The 12044-nt window shown below is 38.9% G+C and overlaps 1 protein-coding gene across 6 annotated transcripts in view; it reads left to right on the forward strand.

Moving 5' to 3' along the window:
* LOC148400053 (serine/threonine-protein kinase BRSK2-like) overlaps positions 1 to 11057 on the forward strand; it is a 139657-nt gene extending 128600 nt beyond the window's left edge. For 2 of the 6 annotated variants that reach the window (XM_088371886.1, XM_088371892.1), the window contains exons 18-19: positions 546 to 638; positions 8537 to 11057. In XM_088371886.1, coding sequence (XP_088228012.1) covers positions 546 to 638; positions 8537 to 8760 — 317 coding nt within the window. In that variant the 3' untranslated portion in view covers positions 8761 to 11057. Of the gene's footprint in view, positions 1 to 545; positions 639 to 698; positions 3159 to 3183; positions 5382 to 8536 lie in introns of those variants that run through there. The other 4 variants (XM_088371887.1, XM_088371890.1, XM_088371889.1 and 1 more) reach the window with 4 other exon arrangements.
* Positions 11058 to 12044: the final 987 nt, after the last annotated feature.

Consider the following 12044-nt stretch of genomic DNA (forward strand, 5'->3'; position numbering starts at 1 on the left):
ACAAGTGAAAATTCGGCCTCTTCCCCTGGAAGTCTGGCCAAGTTTGGCGAATATTTTCTAAGTGCCAACGACATTCATTTAGACATGGCGATTGAATGTTTACGTACCGGTAGTTATTGTCGTTGCTTGACGCGCGATGACTCGCACATTCGCTCAATACCCAGTACTTCCCCCTAGCGGTCATCGTCGCTGCCTGGCTTTCAATGTCCGTTATTGAGGTGAGAATATTTGAAATTGTTGCTGAGGATGCGTGTTAATGCGACGAACGCTTTATAATGATTCAGTTTCTCGCTGTTTGATGAGCCTGACGGACGCACACCCACGCACAATGAGATGCATGAGAAACGGCCTTGGTTACCATCACATTTGAAGCGATGAATACGAAGTTAAATTTTATGACTCGGTGTATAAGTCGAGGTCGATTTTTTTCGGTCGGTTTTGGACCGAAAAAGGTCGACCAATACACCGGCAAATACGGTAGTCAAGCTAGAGTACACCCTTAATAACGTTTCAAGTGTTATAACAATATTGTGCTTGCTCATCAGGTCCCAGCCGACGTTTCAAGCGTGTGGTGGAGATAATTCAGGCCCAATTGCTCAGCTCCAATGACCAGTCAGGCATCCAGCCCCCAATCTCTGGTAAGTTGATCCCTCTATCCCCCAAACCTTTTCCTTACAGCTCCCTCCTGCCTCACTCAGCATCCTGGCAATGATCACATCCGCACGCAGCTTTGACCCACTCAGCTCGGCTCAGAACACTACTTTTGCACACAGCATCCAAACGTGCATGTACTCGCCAGCATACCATGACCTGCAACATTAGGCACCAGGCTCTAAATGTGTACAGGGTCAAACATCCACGCTACAAGTCATCCCTTTTGAAAAGAAAAGACACAGGTATTTGAAGATGCAATTTTCTGATGATTGGCTATGTGAATTATACCTACAGCACCTGAATACTAGAAACAGAAATTAAGGTATGAAATCATATTTTTAACTGGACTTTATGTTTTGGGCTGCCTGTGGACAGACGGATTTTTCAAAAGAAAATTGAAAAGTGTGACTTCTCGTTCTATGTACTAGCGTGACGCTGTAACATTCCACAGCCACATGTCAAATTCACACAGCTTTCTGTTTGTTGCATACATTGCTGCCATGAGGACATACAGTAGCATATGTACTACTTGCAAACAGGTCAAAGCTGCGATCGCTTCAATGCCCTGAGTTATTTAAAGAATCTTAACAGAGATGTAGAAGAGACTATAATGTGTTCGTGGTCCATATGAAAGTTTGTTCAACTGGAGGAATAAAAGTATTACTAATTGACAGAATTTGGCTCTAGCCAAGGACCGCTACAGATACATATACGTATCTGAATAAAATTACCAAAGTTATTTCTAAGAGGAAAACTATTGACAATAGCTACCTTATAAAACACAATAAGACAATATAATGAACAGTTTAAAAAAGAAAATGCCGACTGACCAAAAAGTTCCAGTTTTTATCATTACAAGCGTGACTCTAGCCAGTGATAAACTTTTATCAGTAATTACAATATACTACATGCAAACATTTAGCCCACGACCACAAATCTCTCTCACTGATCTCACTTGGATGAAACGATCTGCAGACTTGCATGCTGAATTACACGCTAACGCAGTACACACAGTAAAACCCCGGATCTCAACGCTAATTCCAGGAGCATCAAGATGTCACATTCTGACGCAATAATTCAAATTTTGTCTAAAACAGTACATAAACCCACAAAAACAACAAAAAATACAATACAACAAAAGCTTGGAGCACAGCCTTACGCGCTCCGTCAGCGGCGTTTGACACGGCAAACATTTAAAAGATGAATAGATAGATAGATAGATAGATAGATAGATAGATAGATAGATAGATAGATAGATAGATAGATAGATAGATAGATAGATAGATAGATAGATAGATAGATAGATAGATAGATAGATAGAAAATCACTGTTTTTACACGGTTGTTATCACGTGTTATCACGACCCCAGTGAAGCTGAATCTATTGTTTACAAATTCAGTAGCTCTTTTTATACGCGGTTGTTATTGCATGAACTCAACTCTTCAGCATGAACCTTGTGTTAGGGTCCAAGAACCGAGGCAAATATTTCCAGACATTTTTGTCATAAACCGAAAATGTCGAGTCGAGGCGGTTGACTTCCACTGTATATGGACTTTGCATGGGCAGGTTTCTGGATATACTGCCTGACAATAGATAGCCACATTATTTTAAAATAACCGCATGTTTAATTCTGCAATGTGTTATAGTGAGCAAACACAGATCACGTGATTGAATATTGCAATCTTTTCAATCTTCATTCAATTTCATAATATCCTGACCAAAGTTATTGTAGTTGATGAAAACTAACAGAATACATTTTTTGTTGATAAATCAAAATGAAAATGAAAGTGCTATAAAAAGTAACTGAAACTCCATTTTATATTTATAAAACAAACTATAGCTAAAATCATAATTATATATTCATTTTCATCTGTCAATAATTTCCCATATGAGCTTTCAGGGTTTATTTTAAATGTAAATTTTTGGGTATTACTGTTCAGATGTCCAGAAAAAGGAACACTCATTTAGGAATTGTTGGACTTCATTATCAATATTACACAATACTCAATGATCTTTTTTTAAATACTCCGTTCAGCAAATATTCCATTAGTAAAACTTATATAAACCTAATTAAAACTAATCAATTTGGGGGGAATCAAAAACTTACCTAACAAACCTGATCTAAAAACTAATTAAAACTAAATGAATTTAAAGAACACAAAAATCAAACTCAAATAAAGACCTATTACAATGAAAATTAAATACAATGAATACTTACTATACTTACTATTATTACCCTGATCCTCATCTTGTTATGCATTAGGATAATGAAAGAAGTACAATTGCTCTCAGTGATTCACAGTTTCATCAAATATGTATTACTTTATTTTGAAGAGAGCATCATTAGAATTATTGCATTATGAATGATACAATACCACACTTTTTTCACATTTTATTAGGCAAAGTAATGTAGCTAAAAGGTGTAAAATCATGAATTAGAAAACACAAAAATCTGCTATTAGAATGAGACTTTTTTTTCTGAATTATACAAGGGAATTTTTCTTTGCAATTCTCTTGCCTTTCTTTCAGCATCTACTGATTGTGGTGTTTTATTCGGAACCCAATGTTTAAAATGAATGACAGTCACTGCTCTCAGATGGCTGTCAATGCTCGACCCCTTTTCCAAGCAAACCCTTCAAGCGTGGTAAGACCCAGAGTGACTAGAATACCGGACCTCGGGCATTAACCCACACTGGGAACATGCTGGAGACACTGACGAGCACACCTTGTTTGCACTAACGTCTAAATCTGAAACTGTATGAGTGAGCCATAAAAATAATTGATTCTTTACAGCAGACTCACTTCTTGAATGAATCCTAGTCGCTTACTTTTGATGACAGACACGTTTATTGAAGATAGAGGTCAAATGTATGATTGCTTCTTGGCAGTAGATAGGGGATGATGCAGCTTATTTAGTTTGTAAGGAGTTTGCTGGCTAAAAAAAATGGAACCGAAATTAAACCTGCCATAATACACTATGCAACCACACTGCTGAGGCATTATTTGACAAAAGCATTGCAACACAACATACCACTCAATAGCATAAATAGCAAGGAAGTAAGACCACATAAATATATTTGACATGGGAATTAATCTGATGAAAGAACACTGCTCTCTGTTCTGCAACCACATAGATATTAAATATCTGATCTGTTAAATTACAAATAAATCAAAAAGATTGTGTGTCTGCCCTAATGTATGTTTATGGTATGTACAAACCTTGCATGGTAATCATTAACGCTGTGTTGTACAGCCCTTGTCATCAGCTTCACATTTGAAAAATTCTCTGCAGTAAAACGTGAAGTATCATGAATGCAAGTCGCTGTGTTTTTGGAGAATACGCATGGTAAGTTAGTCACAATAACAGCGCATAGAGATGGAGCAACATTTGGAGACAAATTCGAGCAAATAAGTAAATGTGCAATTATTTGTCGGCTGTACTGATACATGTTCTTGCTCTTGACTGTGTTACTGCACTTACCAGTTGCCTTTGTCTTATGGATGGATGTTGTTGTGGTAAAAGTAAGATGGAGAGCTAAAAGAAGCTTTGGAAGACGTTTCTACAATCAAAGTCAGGTCTATGACATGCGTGATAGAATAATATGTCAAATGCAACTCAACTCAGTTTTATTTATTGAACACTAAATAAACGCAGCTGTAGCTGTAAGAAAAGCTGCACATAGGTTGGGACAACACACTATAAATGTAACAACAATGAGAATGAATGAATGAATGAATGAATGAATGAATGAACGAACGAACAAATTAATTTTTAGATAGATAATCACGTTATGGAAGTATGCAATTTATGGAAGAGCTTCCTTCACATTGAATAAGGATAGTGTTTCCCTCTTGTTGTGCAGTCAACATGTGTGAGTTTGTTAATGAAAGAGAGGAAGATGGTCAAAATCTCCAATGAGCAGTATGAGGTCAGTCACCACAGTGCTGGAAGTTTAAATCTTGCTATCACAGCATGCATGATGTCCATTTCAATGTTATGAACAACTGCTGTCTAACAGCCCGTAGGTCATTTGTCGGCGAGTAACGCACACACAGATGGAATGCTTTATTCCTCTGTCCCATTTAGTCCTTGCTCTCAATTCATTTGACATCATTTGTCAAAATATAGAAATTTTTCCTTTATATTTATTGAGCCTTCTCTACGGAAATTGTTTCCCTCTAGTTTAGGTAGTTCCACCAGGAATCGGCAGAGAAAAGGTGTTGAGTCTGTAGAGAACGATCCTGATTCTGCAAAGAGCAATTCATGATTGTGTTCAGCTGAAATGGCCATTTATAAAGCAAATTGATATAATAATGAAGTAAGAATTATTTTAGGCATTTATTTGCAAAAGAGAAAGATTGTGGTCATAAAATAATCAACATCAATATTATCTTTGTCAATCTTTGGCAGATTTATTTAATACATTTGATTAACATAACTCAAAGTGCAAAACATTTAACCAAACTACGGACTTGAGACAAAATATTTCTTTCTTCTGCTGCATTGCTTCTCTGTCATTATGAGATGGTAAAAAGATGAAAATAAAGATAAAAAGATGTTGTGAATGTCATTCAACATCGCTTTGTGCGCATTCGTGTCCTATTGCGTCCACGTGCTGTTCACATTACAGATGTCATATTTCTGTTCTATGAAAAGATCATATTTAAAAAAATATTATTGGGCATTGTGCCCTGCTGTATGAGCCCGTTTTGACATCTATGTAGCTGCTGGGATGAAAACTGAATTAGGGTGAGGATATTAGATGTAAATCTAATATCCTCACCCTAATTTCTGGTGACAGTTTTGATATATGCAATAGATTCCGTGATTGCAGAATTGTCGATTCCTGGAGGAACTATTTAAGTGTGAGTCAAAATTTGAAAAATGGCCATACAAACACATTTTTTCCCAAGCCAACAATTAATGCCTCAAAACTGTGACTTTCTGAAAGCTTGCGGCAAAGAAATATGATTTTGATTTCCATCAAATACGTTTTTTTTTTTTTTTTCACTCACTAAAGACAAAGGTGAAGGCAACAAGACCCACACACAAATTGCAATTGAAGGTGGTGTCAGTGAATGCCTGGAAATTGACAAATTGACAAATGTCCATGGGCTCCAAATGGCTATATTTACTCTTCACTCAATGTCCAGATATTTTGAACATATTCAATCGGTGGTTGTAGAGACAGATGGGTTGTCTTCCACTGTGTCGATTAGCTCTCCATCTCAACTGAGGAAAATGAGACTCAGACACAAACATTCCTGACAATTTGACAACCACGCATCCCTCACCAGTATTTACACAATACACACTGTCTGCTCTGTATTGTCCAGTGTCTTCACTTCTGTTTTCGGGTGCTTTCAAACTGGGACGTTTTACAGCAATTGAAGTGTCGTTGATTATCCCCCTCACAGCTTTCTGTGTTGTGTGGCACAGTTGAGCTTAACCTGAGTAAATTGACTCATCAACCAATCAGTTTTGGCGCTAACCAACTTTTTGGTGACCTTAAGAACTGACTGATTCAAAACTGACTTATATAATCAATACATGCTATAGCAACACATCCTTTCACCATGTGATGTTGGATTAATTTGCCTGTCGCGTGCACTATTTGCTGGTGTGATTATCAATTTGCAGATTATCAGTACACGGTCGTGCATCACATCTCTCCAAACTCGTCATCCGTACCATGACACATATATATTAGATCGCACCACCAGAAATGCTCACCTCACGTTTGGTCTGAACGTAGCTATAAAAATATTGCAGGTAAAAAAATTGTCTTAAATATGGTCAAAAATGTGTGCAAACTTTTTTTTCAAAAGATTCAAAAGTAAAACACGCGAAGGATGACGAGCCGCACTATTTATGACGACGTGTAAACAAGAGCATATTTTGCCTTCTTATGGCTAATAATGTCCAATTTTTAGTGACACTGTCAGAGAGATATACCGTGTTTTCCACACCATAAGGCACTTCAAGTTAAAAGGCGTAAACTCAATTGTGTGGGCTTTTCTGTATTTCAGCATTATAGGGCCCATGCATACCACGACTTAAGGTAAACCAAAAAATGTCATGGAAGCAAGACAGTGAGTTTGGTTGTATGATTTCAGTTGTATTTTATTCCACTATTTAACCATATACTGTACTCACATTATTGTTAATCGATATTCATACGTAAATCCATCAAAGTTCTCATCTTCTGTATCTGAATTAACAGTTGGGCAAATTCGCCATTAAACATGCCAAGTTCCCTCTAGTCATTGTCACGTTGCTCTTCGGCAAGGATCCCGGCTTTCCAGGAAGCTTGAATTGTGCCTCGTAAGCATGTCTCTTTGTCGATGCCATCTTATAGGGTCCTAATGCTGTTTGCTTTGCACAAACCGATAGTCTTTATTCATCAGTGCCGGCGGAGGGACAATATTCTACGTATTACGTACAGTCTACTGATTGGTTTACCGCCCCGATCTACATAAAATGTAGTCCTCTGATTGATTCATTGGGTCTACATATTTCACCTACATATTACTTCCCAGTGTGGCGACAATATTTATAGATTTTGGAATTCGGTCCACATAAAAGGCGCACCTTATTATGAAAGGCACACCTTTGGTTTTTAAGAAAATTATAGTCTTTAAAGTTTGCCTTATGGTGCGGAAAATATGGTACATGTGACAATCATTGCGGTTGTAGACTACAGCTGTAAAACCATCCACCTTATACCCACACCCTGTGATCTTTTCCATGTAATGTGTGAGGCCCAATACTTCTCTGGGAACAATTGGTGCTATTTTGCTTTCTGTGACAGTTAGACTTTTAACAATGTGGGAACGTCAGTTGTTTCCGCTTTTGAGAGAAAACATTTCAATCACGCTTCCTGCTAATCTAGCGGGGTAGGAGGACGGCAAAAATATGCGGCCATTGATAGTTACAGTCATGTCTAACTACATAATGAAGTCTTGATGAATCTGAAGACCTCTGAGGCGTATCAAGTAATAAAGTTGGTTGCGTTTTGTTAAAAGAGGTTGGACATAGTTTTGTTTAGCTTCAAGCAAACGTATCAGTTTGCAGCCAAACTACTTCCCACTGCATAATAACAACATGACCGGGATGCGTCATGTAAACATGCTTCACGTCGCTCGATGTCATACAACTGCAATCATTCTTCAAAGTTCATATGAACATCACTACTTCTACTACTCGAACTCCCGCCCCCTGCAAATACTAGAACGATCAGTTGGAATCATTGGAGGCTCAAAACAGCACTTTTTCCTGAGCTGGGAAAGCTAAAGGCATGCGAGATAATTTTCATCGTAATCAAGGCCAATAATCGCTTGGGAAAGTGGGTGAAGAAAACCATTCAAAAACACTGCTCAATGGAACAAATCTCAATGGGAGCATTTAGCTGCAGGTCTCTTACCAGAAGTTCCTCCGACATTTGTCCGCACAGAATTGACCCTGGGAATAAGGTGGATACAGTGACCTGTACAAACTGTAGAGCTGAGTGCTGTTTGATTATATTTTAATTCCCTTATGTAACTAATGGCAGAATCATGTCTCTTGATCTATTTTTAAATATATTGTTTCAAATGAGTTTCAAATCTTCAAGCCACACCAGTGGCAGATACAGTGATTGACAAGGCTAATCAGTACAAATGGAAGTTAGGATGCTTAAAGTCAAAGCAGATGATGTGTGACCATACAGTCTGTCGGCTCCAACAAACCCACAATGTCTTTCCAAGATGTGCAAGAGTCTTGTTTTCTCCAGCTCCACTCTTCCTCACATCCCTCTCCTCATGTTGACCCCATTGCTCATCTGTGTTTTGTTCTCTCTCTCTCTCTCTCTCTGTTTTTCCTTTTCTTTATCCGTCTGTGTAGGCAGCCCGTTGAGTAACTTCTTTGACGTAATTAAACAGCTTTTTTCAGACGACAAGAACACCCAAGCGTCCCACTTCCCCCGTGCTCCCGTCGAGTCTAGCTCCCCTGACAAGCATGCTCCCGGCAGCAAGCCCCAGCAGCCTCCGCCCAATGACTCGAAATGCCCTGCTGGCAAAGACAAAACAAAGATGGCCACCAGCAACAGGACACAAGAACAACCTTAAGGAGCAGTAGCTGCGTATGTCTAGATGAAAAAGGTTGTTAACAGGTCCTGAAACAAGATGGAGAGCCGCTTATGTTGCCCTTTAGATGGGAGACACAACTCAACTACTTCGTCTTTACTTATGGATTTTATACAGCTTTATGGGAATGGCTATTTCAATTAATTTGTAGCAAATGTATTGTAGCTTTGCTAGCTCAACCTTCTGTCACAATCGCTGTCCTGGGGGGTGTTCACTAGCTTTGTGTGGCCCTCCTATGTTTGATATCTTAACTTGTCTCTGCCACCAGGGATCATCCACAATAACTATTAACCCCGGCACGTCCTTGAGAACCTGCTCGCTGCTCTCCGTCACCACAAGCGTCTGCAGAACAGACTGAGCATCCACCCTCACTTTTCTCCACTTCCAACTCTTCAAGCCTTTTGTCAGTCCATTCCGCCCATCACATAAATCTCTTCCTGAAAGAGTTGTATAAAAGCAAAAATAGCCTTAAGACAGTGACGTTTGTCAATTCGCTCACATGTTCTACTGTTTTGTTTTTTTTGCTTAAGTTCCTCCCATGTAATATATCCCACATAAAAACACACCAATGCACAAATATAAACATGCGGGATGTAATGACTTCCACACAAATGATAGGAAAGAGTAATGAAGCAGACAGATGGAGAGATGGACAAAGATGTAGGCTATGATTCTTTATCAAGTTCTCTTTCTTTGTGGATGACATTTTTTTTAAGCTTTGGGACATTTGTTTCTAATGGGGCTCAAACGTGTGGGGATCTTGCATAAATGAATGATGTTCAGTTGTACAGAATGTGTTGTTTTGTAGGTGTTGTAACATGTAAATTTATTTAACACATTCTGGTCTCTGTAGTAAAGGCCTGGTCACACCATATATATATATATATATATATAAACACTTATTTATTTATTTATTTCGATTCGATTCGAGGTTTGATTCCACCTCCGGCCCTTCCTGCGTGGAGTTTGCATGTTCTCCCTGTTCTCCCCGAGCCCGCGCCGGTTTCCTCCCACATCCCAAAAACATATATAAGTCGCTCCGGAGTGTAAGTCGCATTTTGGGAGAAATTTATTCAACAAAATCCAACACCAAGAACAGACAAGAACGAGCAACAACAGGCTAAACGATAGGTATGGTAACGTGACATAAACACAAACGAAGAGCTGAGAACGGGCCTGACGTAACATTCAGAGTTATTCAAAAAACTATTACATAAATAACACGTTTATAAAACCATCTGTGTCACTCCAATTCATTAAATCCATCGATCGTCCTTTGTCAACAATGGGTGCGCGCCGCTGACGGCGCTTGCACTTCAAAATATTCCACAGGCCTATATAACGATATATAAATTATATACCAAATAACTATATAACTATATAGGCAATAATATTATCAAACCATCTGTGTCACTCTAAATCCTTAAATCCATCGATCAAATTCCTCGTCCTTTGTCAACAACACCGCGCGTGCGCCCTGACGTCAGCCTCGTCGTTATTCCACAGATCTAGTATATAACTAACTATATTGTAGCGTTAAAGTACAAGGAAAGACGTGGGTTTGGTAAACAGCTCTTTATTTAACAAAACAAGAGTTCAATGAGCCAACAACTACTGAACTGTAACGATAAAAACATATACAAGTTGCTACACAAAATAAAATATATCAAATAACTATAACATAAATAGTTAACCGCCACATGGCCCCAAGCACCGGCGTCTACTTCCAGGCGTGTGGCGGCGTGGACTTCCATCCCCGGAGGTGGCACTTCCAGCCACAGAGGTGGAAGAGAGCTCCATAGAATAGGACCGGGCGTGCGTAAAAGCCATGTCCGAGCCCCATCCACCGTCCCCGGACAGCCACCCGGCCGAGCGCCGGCCCCAGACTTCCATCCACGGAGATTAAAGAGAGCTCCGTAGAGTAGGACCGGGCGTGCGTAAAAGCCATAATAGTTTTTCAAACCTTCTGTGTCACTCCGAATCACTAAATCCTTCAAACTCTTCGTCCTCCGTGTCACTTTCAAACAAAGCCGCTAATGATGCCGGTAGTACGTCATCCCGTGATCAATTTTTGTCCTTTTTGTAAACAACCGCCGCGCCGTGTCGCCCTACTGACGTCACTTGAAATTCTAATTACAGTAATCCCTTGCTACATCGCGGTTCGTTTATCGCGGTTTCACTTTTTTTTTTTTTGACAATCTTTGGAAAAATTCACATAAAAGTCGCCCCCCCACCCAAACTATGAAAAAAACGCAATTTATATTCCGAAAATTATGGTATATATACTATATATATATATATATATATATATATATATATATATATATATATATATATATATATATATATATATATATATATATAATGGTAAATTGTAATGCAAATGTTATTTAACTGCTTTGACACCTGTGGAGATGCAGTGTTTTCAAATAGACAATGAACAGTAAAATGATACTCTTTGTCCTTAAATAATGTCTTGGTAATGATATATATATATATATATATATATATATATATATATATATATATATATATATATATATATATATATATATATATATATATATATATATATATATATATATATATATATATATATATACATATATAAACTTTTCCTCACCCCCCTGGGTGGTCTCTTTTTCCCTTCAAGCTCGGGTCCTCTACCAGAGGCCTGGGAGCTTGAGGGTTCTACGCAGTATCTTTGCTGTTCCTAGTACTGCACTTTTCTGGACTGAGATGTCAGATGTTTTTCCTGGGATCTGTTTCAGCCACTCCTCCAGTTTGGGGGTTACTGCCCCTAGTGCTCCAATGACCACAGGTACCACTGAAGTCTTAACTCTCCAGGTCTTCTCCAGCTCTTCTCTGAGCCCTTGATATTTCTCAAGTTTCTCATGTTCCTTTTTCCTAATGTTACCATCATTTGGGATGGCTATGTCAACCACAACGGCTTTCCTCTGCTCTTTGTCCACCACCACAATGTCCGGTTGGTTCGCCATTACCATTCTGTCTGTCTGGATCTGGAAGTCCCAGAGGATCTTGACTTGGTCATTCTCTACCACCTTTGGAGGTGTTTCCCACTTGGATCTTGGGACTTCCAGTCCATACTCTGCACAGATGTTCCTGTACACTATTCCAGCTACTTGGTTATGGCGCTCCATGTATGCTTTACCTGCCAGCATCTTACACCCTGCAGTTATGTGCTGGATTGTCTCAGGACCTTCTTTGCACAATCTACACCTGGGGTCTTGTCTAGTGTGGTATAT

Source organism: Syngnathus floridae, chromosome 3, assembly GCF_059516105.1.
Source record: "Syngnathus floridae isolate MCC-2025c chromosome 3, RoL_Sflo_1.0, whole genome shotgun sequence".
NCBI lineage: Eukaryota > Metazoa > Chordata > Actinopteri > Syngnathiformes > Syngnathidae > Syngnathus > Syngnathus floridae.